Genomic DNA, 11,645 nt, shown 5'->3' with positions numbered 1-11,645 from the left:
CCTGCCCACTGCCCCCACTGCAGCAGCCATGTCCCCTCCTTGGGCAGGGTTGCCCAGCACCCTCCTGACCCGACAGGCCCCATGCCACCATAGCACCCTGCTCCCAGCCTGGCAGTGCCTGCAGTCCCTCTCTCCCTCACGCCACCATCCCGTGCCTCGGATTCCCCCGTGCCGAGGGGCTGCAGCCAGGCGGGTTCCCCGTCTCTCTTTCCTTTCCCCGGGAAAGGGGAGGGAGCTTCCCTCGTCTCTTCCCCGTGTCCCGCAGACGAGCCAGGAGACTGTGACGAGCTCTGGGTGCACAGAGCCAGCACCGGATTCCTGGCATCGGCGGGACTGCTGGGAGCCATCGCCCGCCTCCTCCCCGCTCAGCCCCGCTCCCGTCCCGCCGTGCCCAGAGCCGCTGCTGTGCCGCAGCGGGCACCGCGCAGCGACGCTGGCACAGCCACACAGACCCCAACCCTTCCCTGCCCTCCGCGTCGCTGGAGCCCCGGCCAGCGAGGACATCGGGAAAGAGGAGAGGGGACAGGTCAGTGACACCGCTGGGGACGGCGGGGAGGGCACAGGGCCAAAGGGTGCCAGGCTGCCAGCCATGGTCGCTGCTCCTTGCAAGCAGCAGGGTGTCAGGACAGCCATGCCCGGGGGATGCCCGAGGTGCTGGCAGTGTCCCAGCCCTGGTGATGCCAGCGGGATGTCCTGCTGGGGTAAGCCCAGCTACTCCTCGCTGCCGTCTGCAGCTCCTGCCACGGGCCAGGTCCCGGCAGGGCCGAGCCCCCGTCCCACTGCCCTCCCCGGGAGAGGTGTCCCGCTGCATGGAGACTGTGCCAGACCAGGGCAGGGAATGGGATGGGGCAGCCATGGATAAGCCGGGGATGGGCAACCTCATGCTGGCTCTGGGGCGGGGGGCGGTGGGCTGCAGCCCCCCCAGCTGCTTGCTGGGCTGCGGGGAGGCCCAGGAGGAGCTTTCTGGGGAGGCAGGGGCCTGTTGTGCTCCAGCTGTGCCGTGTTTCCCTAGCTACACCGCGCAGCTGGCCGGGTGTTTGCACCGCCCGGAGTTGATTTTGGCAGCCCCGCGCTTCCCCCTCCTCCCCTCCCCACCCGCCTTCCCCCTGCCGGGCGCCCGCCTGCCACGCACCCACCACCCTCAGCCTCTCCCTGCCACTCTCGGCGGGGGTGGCAGCAGGGACATGGGTGACACAAAGCGCCCCCACTCCTCATAGGCTCCCCCTCCCCTAAATTCATGCCTCAGTTCCCTCAGATGGATGATGCTTTCCCCAAGTATTTCCATGGTGCCTACTCACTGCCAACCTCTGCCACACTTACCAGCCCAGGTGTGGGTGAAGAATGGGGCAGGTGCTGGGTGCTGCTCTCACAGCATCCCCCCTCCAGATGCCCCTTCCCTCCCTGGACAAAGGAACTCAAGCTCCTGTTCCCCTGCAGCTCCTGTCACTGTCCTGTCACTCCAGGGTCCCATTCTGGAGCCTTGCTCTGCCCAGGGTGGGCAGCAGCTGGAGAAATTTAGGAATGTGGAAGGCACAAGCTGGAGGGTGTTGGCTGTGCCTTTGCAGAGAGCAGTGTGGATTGTGAGAGGGGGCTGGCTGTTTTGGGAGCCCGTGCTCGGGGGTGCTGAGTGGATGGAGGAAGGGCTGGGGTCAGGGGAACAGCAGATGGACAGAGCCTTGCAGAACCCTGTGTGCTGGGGTGCCAAGGGGCCTGGGAGGGGAGTGCATGCATGGAGCAGTCCCCAGGATGTCTCATGCCTGAGGAGGGGGGCAATGAGCCCTGGAAGAGCTCATGACTGAAGGTGGACTGTGTGGCTGTGGGGGCTCCAGGATGCTCTGTGCCCAGGAGATGCCCCATGCTGGGAAGATTGCACAGACTGAGGAGACTGGCATTGAATGGGTGTGCCCTGCAAATGCTTTATTCCCAAGGGGGCTTATCGGGATGAGGAGACTCCTGTGGGGCTCATACCCTTGAAGAGGGGAATATGAGTGGGGGCATACCTGGGATGTCCAGTGCTCAGGAACACCCCAGGCTCTGTGGAAGGGGTGTGGATGGTGGTGGTGGTGTCTCCACAGTGCCTTATATCCCAGAGGGGTGTGAACTGGGAGGGGATGTCCCCAGGATGCCCAGAATCTGAGGGTGCCCGATGCTCTGAGGGAGGTTATATCATACAATCGTATCATAGACTGCTCTGGGTTGCAAAGGATCATAAACATGATCTAGTTCCAGCTTCCATCCCTCAGGATTCCCCATGCCCTGGGGCTGGCATGTGAGTAAGGATGCTCTGCACGCTGGGGAACTGCATGCCCTGGGAGAGGGGAGTAATGAATGGGAGGGGGGTCCCCAGGACACCCCGAGTGCGGGGTACCCCCTGCCTGGCAGGGCAGCGGCGTGCCCCAGGTGCCGCAGGACGGGACAGGACAGGGCAGGACGTCCCGTGCCAGGCGGGGGCGGCGGGGCCGGGGCCCGGGGATATGTGGGGGGGTCGGAGCGCGGCGGGGGGCGCATCCCCCCCCGGCCGGCCGCTGCCTGCGCCTCATTAGCGGGGCCTTTGTTTGCACAGGGCTCGCAGCTCCCGCTTGCCCATGCCGCCGCCTATAAAGCGGAGCCGGAGCCGGCAGCCGGGCAGAGGCGGCGGCAGCGCCCGGCAGCGCCCGGCCCCCCCTCCCCGCCGCCGCCTCCGGTCCCGGTCCGCCCGCCCCGGCCGGCCGGCACCATGCGCGCCGCTGCGCTGCTGCTGCTCGCCCTGCTCCCGCTCCGGCCCCTGCCCGGCCGCGCCGCCCGCCCCAAGCTCGCCCTGCCCATCCGGCCCGACGCGGAGCCGCTGCCCCCCGGCGGGGCGGCAGGTAGGAGCCCCCTGCCCTCCACCCTTCCTTTCCTCGCTCCGCGCTCCCCCGGTCCCGTACGAGCCGCTGCCGCAGCCCCCGTCACGCATCCCGCGTCGGGCACCCCCTCCCTGCCACCCGCACCCCCGTCCGTGCATGGCGTGCCTGCACCCCCCTCCTCTGGCACCCCGCGTTCCGCCCCGGGCCCCCCGGCTGGCCGGGACCGGCACTGGGACCGGCACCGGCAGCGCGGCGGGCGGCGGGGCGGTGCCGGCCGGTCCGGGGCTGCGGCAGGGGGGTGCCCGCGGCCCGGAGGTGACTGGGGACGGCGGTGGGTGGTGGTGGGGTGTCCGCAGGCTGCGCCTTCGGGGGGCACTTCTATGCTCTGGAGGAGACGTGGCACCCGGACCTGGGGGAGCCCTTCGGGGTGATGCGCTGCGTTATCTGTCACTGCGAGCCGGTGAGTGCCCCCACACACCCCCTTCCCTGGGAGACCCCCCAGGACCCCGGCTGGCTGGGGAGGGGGCTGGCAAGGAGAGAGTTCGACCCCTCTGTTCAATACACTCCTCTCATTCCCATGGAAGAGGGAAGCGGGATCCCTTCAGCCAGCCGGACACCTGGATGTCCTCCCCCGCGGCAGGGGGAGGAGAAGGGGGGTTTAAAGGATCAGGCTTCATTCTTCCTCCCCCTCCTCGGGGATGGCCTCCGGCCCCCTTCCTCCCTCCCTCCCTCCCTCCCTCCGAGCAGCTCCCCGAGGCCGGGGCTGGCGGGGCCACGCACAGCTGGTCAGGAGGCTGGGGGCTGCGGGGAGGGGGCCCTGGTTTGGCTGCCGTACAGGCATCTGGGGACTCTGCAAGGTGTCCAGGCTCCAGATGGAAAAAGATGGGGGAAGCCATCCTGTGTTGGGAGGGCACGACTTGGCACACCTAGAAATGGCCTGGCACACCTTGGCACGGCTCCTCTGGAGTCTTCTTGGCCCCCCACAGCAGAGGAACCACCGGGGGAAGCCCGTGGGGAAAGTGAACTGCAAGAACATGAAGCAGGACTGCCCCGTGCCTGCCTGTCCCCGGGCCACACTTCTGCCAGGACACTGCTGTCACACCTGCCCCAAAGGTGAGGAGAGTGGGTGCTTCTCTGCAGGGAGCCCCCACCAGCCCCCCAGGATCCCCGCTGGCCTGGGAAACGGGGCATTGCACACTCCCCTGAAAAGGGCTGGTCAATTTGTTATGAAAGTCACCAGTGCCCATGATACGATGGGCAGGGGAAAGCCCTGATGGGAACAGCCTGAAAGGAGTGCAGGGGAGGCACACAGGGCTAAGTGCCCTGCCTGTCCACGTGCCTATGCACAGCACTCCTCAGCTAAGAGCCCCACAGTGATTCACAGGGCACATCTTGGTCTGTCTCAAGAGGGGCGATTTATTATTGTCCCCACCCCAAGCTCTTGGGCACAAGCAGCCTGGTGTGATGATCTCCTCCTGTGTCCACCCCATGCCAACCTTGCCAGGCCCACCAGAGAAGAGCCCTGCACTTCGGTTTGACACCTTGGAGTACTTCCAGGAGAAGGAAGATGACCTGGACAAGCCCTACAATGACCGTTCCTACCTCAGCTCTGAGGGCCTGGCTCGCGATGATGCCCGCACAGGTGAGCCGCCCACCCAGACAGCAGCAGCGTGGGGCACCCCCCACGCTCCCCCTCAGCAGCAGCATCTCCTCCCCAGAGTTTGTGGCCCTGCTGACGAGCGGCCCAGAGCCGTGGCACCCCACATCCAGCGCCGTGGCCAAGGCTCGCTTCACCCTGCTGCGCTCCTCCCTGCTCTTCTCCATCAGCTACGAGCGGTGAGTCCTGCCCCTGTCCCCTGCCCAGCCTGGCACAGCTGGCAGCTCTCTGGAAAAGAGGGAATGCAACCATGCTTGTGCCTCAGTTTCCTTTCCGATATCCCCCTATGGTGCCACAGCCTTGTACAGACACAGTGAGAAATTTGGAGAAGGGGGGGCAGCGTGCTGGGCTCCAGCCTAGGTCAGCAGCCAGAATTTCGGCACACCCACAGTGTCGGCCCAGCCTCACCCATTTGCCTCCAGATCTGGACTGGAAACAAACAGGAACAGTTCCAGGGCTCCCGTGGGTGCAGCTGGCAGAACTGCTGTGCCACCCTGCAGGCTCTGCCGGGGGCAGTGCCTTGGCACTGCTGCCAGGGTTCCCCATGCCCTCCCCGGATGCCCGCCAGCAGCAGAGCCTCTCCTCTCCCTCCCTCCTTCCCGCTCCAGTTTCTTCTGCTCTTCCTCGCTTCCAGGCCCCTTTGCATAGTAAAGTGGTGACTAATTTCCAGCTCTGACAGGGGGAGCCAAGCGGAGCCGAAAATGCTCCTTATTTACAGCCTGAACACTCAGCTCCCAGCGGGTCCTGCCATGGTGCCTTTCCCGGCAGAGACCCTCATCCTGCTTTGTGCCAGTTAAACCCCGCTCCAGGATAGGGGAGCCCAGAGAATCCATGCCAAGCTGGCATTTGGCAGGACAGCAGTGTTGGGCTAGTCCTGGAATGGGCGGGCAGAGCCTAGCACTTGGCACCCCAGGAGAACGTCTTCCTTCTCCTGCCCACCCCAAACCCCCGGTGACCCCCGTGTGCCCTCCCTAACACACCCCTGTCCCCGATGCTGAGTGAGGGGAGGGGAAGGGCAGTATGTGGCCCTTGTTCACCCCCCCCCGGGTGTTCGCAGGCTGGGGCGGCCGAGCCGGGTGCGTTTCAGTGACCCCGAGGGTAACGTGCTGTTCGAACACCCCGTGCAGAAGAGCGCTGCCCCCGAGGATGGCATGGTGAGAGGGGCTGGGAGGGCAGGGGGCACGGTGCCCCTTCTGACCCCTGCTGGGCTTGTGGTGCCCCCCAGCCACCGCCCAGCCCTTCCATCCCTCACTCACAGCTCTGTGGAATGTGGAGGACGGTGTCCAAAGCCAACGTCCAGCTGCTGCGGCGGGAACAGCTCCGTGTGTCCCTCATCACCCGGGCACAGCCCACCGGAGAGGTCCATGGGCACATCCTCAAGCACCGGGCACTCTTTGCAGGTGAGTCCAGCCACTGCATGCATATCCAGTGGTGCCACCAGAATGTCCCTCATGCCCCTGTCCCTGCACAGAGACATTCGGTGCCATCCTGACCTCGTCGAACCCCTTGCACTTGGGTGCTGGGGGCATGGCCATGCTGACACTGAGTGACACAGAGAACAACCTGCACTTCATCCTCATGGCCCGGGGACTGCTGGAGCCTGGAGCAAGGGGTGAGGGTGGGCAGGGAAGGGGAGGGAGGCACTGCCCAGAGGGGGCTGTGTAGACCTGAAGGAGTGCATGGCATGTCTGTGGCTCAGGATGCATGGGTCAGCATCTGTGGGGTTAGGATGGGTGGCTGGGCTGGGTGTGGGGCTCAGGGTGGGTTTAGGGGGTGTGTGTGGGGTGGGGTGGAGGGTGAGGTGTGCATAGAGTGTGTTGTGTGATTTGGGGTGCGCCTGGTGGGGAGAGGATGGTGTGCACCTGTGCAGGGGGGCTGAGGATGCTGCAGAGCATATGGGGTGTGAGAGCCATTGTGCAAGAAGGATAGGTTTGCAATGTGGGTTTGCAAGGATTTAGGGCATGCCAGAGGGAATGATGAGGGCCCAGGCACACAGGGGCAGGCAACTGGCAAGAAAGTGCCAGGGGTTTGGAGGTGGTGGGCACAGAGGTGTAGGTTTGAAGTGGTTGCAGACCCCTGGTCCAGTGGGTCCACTCCCCTCTGCCATGTTCAGAATCCCCGTGGGTCCCGCTGAGGGTCCGCATCCTGCACCAGGGCCAGACACTACGCGAGGTCCATGCCAACATCACTGTGGAGGTAAAGCGTTTTCATCCCCCACAGGCCCTGGCAGCCCCTGTGCCCAGAGCACCAGGGCTGATCCAAGGCACTCTACCCCCCCTGCCAGGACCCCGACTTTGCAGAGGTGCTGAGTGACCTGCCTGCCCAGGAGCTGCAGTGGCTGGTGCAGGGGAAGCTCCGCATCGTGGCTGAGACGGAGGGCCGGCACGCACGCCAGCTGGCTGGCACCATCACCACCCGCCGCAGCTGTGACAGTGAGCACAGGGCAGGCACGCTGGGGGGCAGGGGGATTGCTGTGCTTACCCTCGTGCCAATCTCACCCACCCTTGTGCCTCTCTCCCCGGGCTGAAGCCATCCAAAGTGTGCTATGCGGAGCGGACGCTTTGCTGCCAACCAAGACCGGGGCTGTGGGCTCAGCCAAACTGGCGCTGCATGAGAATGGCACCCTGGAGTACCAGGTGAGTGGTGGGCACCCATTTCCCTCTCGAGGCTCCCATGTGTATCTGCCACCCTGACACTGCCCTTTGGCACCCCACTCACAGGTGCAGGTGGTGGGCACTGCCAGCGAGGTGGTGGGCATCACACTGGAGACCAAACCCCGACGGAAAAGCAAGAGGAACATCCTGTTTGACATGACACCCAGCTACAAGGATGGGCTGGTGAGCACTGGCTGATGCTGGGAGGGATGGTGTGGGGACTTTGGGTGCGTCCCTGTCCCAACCTGCATGGTTTCCCACTGGTGGCAGGCCTGGGGTGCCTGGCAGAGCCCCAGCGCCCGTGATGCCCACATGCTTCTACAAAATGAACTCTTCCTCAACGTGGCCACCAAAGACTGGGCAGAGGGTGAGCTGCGAGGCCAAATCATCTCCCTGCCCTACAGTGGACTGCTCGCCCGCTACACAGGTACCAGGGACACGTGGGGTGGTAACGGGGGCAGTGGGGCAGCCCTCCCACACAGCACCACACCCTGCCACGGTCCCTGTCTGTGCACAGAGATGCCCGTGGCGCTGGCGGGGCAGCTGGTGTCCCCCCCGGTGCCCAGCAGTGCCGGGGGGCACGCCTGGCTCTCGCTGGATGAGCACTGCCACCTGCACTACGAGATCTCGGTGGCGGGGCTGGGACGGCCGAGCGATGGCACTGTCAGTGCCCACATCCACGGCGTGGCTGAGCTGGGGGAGATGGGCACCCGCCCCCACCAGCACAAGCGCCTGCTCAAGGGCTTCTACAGCACTGAGGTGAGGTGGGCACCCGCTCAGGGCACCACACAGCAGGGGCTGGGCCAGACCTTATCCCCACCCTGGTGCCCCTCTCGCCATGACAGGCTCAGGGCGTGGTGAAGGACCTGGATGCCGACCTGCTGCAGCACCTGGCCCAGGGCACTGCTTTCCTGCAAGTCAGCACCAAAGCTCACCCCAATGGGGAGATGCGGGGACGGGTAGGTCTTCATTGGGGCAGGGCACCCTGCCCACCCCCACTGCTGCCTGTGGCAGGGTGGCACTGCCTGGAGCAGGGTGGAAGGGAACAGGATCAGTCTGTCACCAGGTCCTGATGTGTTCTGTGGTCATGGGTGGTTCCTTCACCAGCCTGACCATGGAAGGCAGGCAGGCATCGGCATGGGAAGTGACCTCCTGCTCATTGCCCCCTCCAGGTGCACATTCCCAACCAGTGCCATGCAGGAGGGACCCGCCTGGCCCCAGGGGAGTCCCTGGGGCAGGCTGAGCTCTCTGAGAGCACCAAGTCCAGGGACCTGGAGCAGCTGAAGAAGGACCCCAACTCCTGCTTCTTTGAGGGTCAGCACCGGGCACATGGCACCCGCTGGGCACCTGACTATGACAAGAAGTGCTCTATCTGCAGCTGCCAGGTACGAGCTGGGGGTTGTGCTGAAGGGGCAGCACCCATCAGTAATGCCCCTCTCTAATGAGCCCCACCTCTGCTGTCCCCAGAAGCGCACAGTGATCTGTGACCCCATCTTGTGCCAGCCCCTCAACTGTACCCACCAGGTGCACCCCGAAGAGCTCTGCTGCCCCATCTGTGAAGGTACCTGGGGGTGGGCTGGGGGGCTCCTTGTGAAAACAAGGTGGGAGTCCCTTTCAGAGACTTTGCCATGTGCACCTCCTCATGGCCTTCCTCTCCCTTGTAGAGAAGAAGACGGAGCAGGAAGAGCTGAAGCTGGAGAGGGCACGGGACAGTAGCGAGGGTGCGTCCTTGTGTGCATGGGCTGAGGGGGCAGCTCTGCAAAGGCTGAGTCACAAGGGCTGTGACTTCCTCTTCTTCTTCCTCTTCCAGGCTGCTACTTTGACGGTGACAAGACATGGAGAGGCTCTGGCACTCGCTGGCACCCTGTCGTGCCCCCGTTTGGCCTCATCAAATGTGCCATTTGTACCTGCAAGGTGGGTGTGGGTTCCAGACTTGCCTCCCAGCCTGGTCTGGCACCTATGGGGGCTCTCAGTTCCCAGGAACTGTAGCTGAGGCTCAGACCAGGGCATGGGGAGCTGACTGCCCTGTGCCCTCCCTGCAGGGCACCACAGGTGAAGTGCACTGCGAGAAGGTGCAGTGCCCACGGCTCACCTGTGCCAACCCCGTGCGCGCCAACCCCTCTGACTGCTGCAAGCAGTGCCCAGGTACCTGCACCCCTCTCCTGCCCTCCATTCTCCCTGCATAGCTCCTGTGTGCCCCATTGGCAATGCCACAGGCGGGCATCCTCCCAGTGGCCTCTCCTGCAGCCCCAGAGAGGAGTGTCCCGGAGCTGGCGGACTCCATGCAGGCAGACGCGCCGCGGGCGTGCCGCTTCGGCCGTCGCTGGTACCTCAACAACGAGAGCTGGCACCCGTCTGTGCCCCCCTTTGGGGAAATGAAGTGTATCCTGTGCTGGTGTGTGGTGAGTGTGCCAGCCTAGGGCAGCTCTGGGGGAAGGGAAGGCACCACTGTGCCAGTCCCCAGGGCTTTGGGAATGGTGGGAGAGCAGCTCAGACACCCAGTGCACCCTGAGGAGCTGCTGTCCCCCCAGCCTGGTGCTCAGCCCCTCTTTCTGCTCCCCAGTCGGGGGAGACGCACTGCCAGCGCCAGGAGTGCCCCCCATCCGCCTGCGCCAGCCCTGCCACGAGGGACAACCCCTGCTGTGCCAAGTGCCGTGGTGAGTGCAGTGCTCACACACAGGCACCACTGCCCAAACACTCTGTGGCACCCCCTGCACCTCCCAGTCTCCTTGGTGCTGAGCCAGGGCTGGCACAACCACCCCAAGTGCCCTGCTGGCACCCCCTGTGCCCATCTCTCAGCCACACTTCCCCTCCCCCAGCCCTTGATGCCCCCTCAGACGCACGGGAGAAGGTCCAGGATGCCAAGGTGGAGTCACGGAGCCACTGAGCAGTGACTGCTGCCCAGAGCGGGGCACACACGCGGTGACGCTGGGTGGCACTGGGGGTCCCACTGCTCACTGCCCCTGCCCGTGCAGGGTGGGGGGCACAGAGGAGCAGAGTGGGGTGCACATGGCCTGGCCCCCAGCCTGGCCACCCCATCTCAGCACGACTGCAATGCCAGGACTGCCCTGCCCTTGTGCAGGGGGCAGTGGCCAGGCTTGTGGAGGTTGGGGCACCTGCTGCCCTGCCACTCCAAGCCCCCCTGGCCGGCGGGCATCGTGCCCGTGTTGTACATAGTGTAAAGTCCTTCTGGCCCCTGTTTGCTGCACCCACCCTGTCTCAGCCGGGTTTCTCACATAATTTATGGTGCCAGTGGATGGAGGTCAAGATGTATTTATTAAAACCAGAGCTATTGCCCACCTGGTTCCTGTCTCTTCCTAGCAGCAGCAGGCATGGGGCTGTGCCCTCACATCCCATGGGGGACTTGCAGGCCTTGGCATTGCTGGGGTTGGGGATGTATATTTGGGGATATGGGGTGTGAAAGCCAATGCCAGGATGAGGACCCCCCCATAGGCTGTAGGTTGGCACTGGAGAAGACCAGAGCAGTGTACAGTGCCCACAGCTGGAGCCACGATGCCAACCTCTGCCCACAGTGGAGGCTGCCAACACAGTGCTTGGCGATGGTGCCTGCTAGCACAGGGACAGCCAGGACTGCTCCTCACACCTCCACGGTGGCAAAAAGAGCCCAGCCTGGGGCCCCAATCCAGCTGCTACCCATGGAGGCCCTTGTCCTGCAGCACCCATAACCAGCTGCATGCCCAGGGCTGGGCACAGACACCCATGGCTGTGCAGGGCAGACCCCTGTGCGTGCTCTGGGGCAGCACAACCCCAGTGACCCCAGTACAACTGCACTGGGCTAAGGTCTCATGGTGCCCATGGGAGACCCAATGCTGCCACCTGCCCTTTAATCCCTAATGTGGAGGTCTGAGGGATCTCTGGGGCCATTTGTACTGTGCTGGTACACACTGGGATGACTGGGACAGTCAGAGCTATACTGGAACAGTGCCAGAGCTGTAGGGAAAGTAACACTGGGCTCTACTGGGGTAGCAGTAAGGGATGGTGGCACAACCACAACTCTGTAGTGGGACAGTGTCAGCCTATACTGGGGCTGCACCCAGGGTGACACTAGGCTAGACTGGAGTAGCGGTAGAGCAATAGAAGGATGGCACTGGGGCACACTGGGCTGGGACAGAGCCCTGCATGCTAAGCTGGGTGTCCTGCCCTGCATGCACCCAACAGCCACGCAGACACCTGTGCCAGCAGGGTGGCATCACCTGTGGTGGCCTTGCAGTATGCTGGTGGCCCACAGCCAGGCACACTGGTGGCACTGGGCAGAGATGTGTCCTGGCACAGGGCTTCCCCTCCGGATGAACATCCCTGCTGCCACGGGGCAGTGCCAGGAGCTGACGAGCAAGAGGGAGCTCCGTGCCTGGGGATACAATGAGCGGGCAACCCATTTTGTCACCTCCCTGCCTCAAACTGGTTCACATCGGGCAATGAACCCTCCCAGACTGGCACAGGAGATATCCCAGCCCCCAGCCCAGCCATCGTCACCCACCCTTGAGGGAG

General features: G+C 64.3%; 1 protein-coding gene across 3 annotated transcripts; it reads left to right on the top strand.

Annotated features, from left to right (window-relative positions):
• The first annotated feature begins 277 nt into the window (after positions 1 to 277).
• Positions 278 to 10,435, top strand: CHRD (chordin). 3 transcript variants are annotated; one of them, XM_071437948.1, is made up of 24 exons: positions 278 to 526; positions 2,564 to 2,846; positions 3,182 to 3,285; positions 3,815 to 3,947; positions 4,330 to 4,467; positions 4,544 to 4,661; positions 5,540 to 5,636; positions 5,741 to 5,882; positions 5,954 to 6,094; positions 6,596 to 6,678; positions 6,767 to 6,914; positions 7,012 to 7,118; positions 7,203 to 7,319; positions 7,407 to 7,563; positions 7,654 to 7,895; positions 7,982 to 8,095; positions 8,309 to 8,521; positions 8,604 to 8,697; positions 8,801 to 8,857; positions 8,947 to 9,050; positions 9,179 to 9,281; positions 9,384 to 9,538; positions 9,700 to 9,793; positions 9,956 to 10,435. In XM_071437948.1, the coding sequence occupies exons 2-24, from the start codon at positions 2,717 to 2,719 to the stop codon at positions 10,021 to 10,023; spliced, it is 2,859 nt and encodes a 952-aa protein (XP_071294049.1). In that variant the 5' UTR covers positions 278 to 526; positions 2,564 to 2,716; the 3' UTR covers positions 10,024 to 10,435. The 3 variants fall into 3 exon arrangements, with proteins under 3 accessions (XP_071294049.1, XP_071294050.1, XP_071294048.1); XM_071437949.1 differs by having other exon boundaries at positions 3,812 to 3,938; XM_071437947.1 differs by having other exon boundaries at positions 3,812 to 3,947.
• Positions 10,436 to 11,645: the final 1,210 nt, after the last annotated feature.

This window comes from Agelaius tricolor, unplaced genomic scaffold (assembly GCF_023055355.1).
Source record: "Agelaius tricolor isolate 1412-34295 unplaced genomic scaffold, bAgeTri1.0.p SCAF_12, whole genome shotgun sequence".
Lineage (NCBI taxonomy): Eukaryota > Metazoa > Chordata > Aves > Passeriformes > Icteridae > Agelaius > Agelaius tricolor.
Note: the sequence above shows the minus strand (reverse complement) of the source record. Positions and strands in the feature narration are given on the sequence as shown.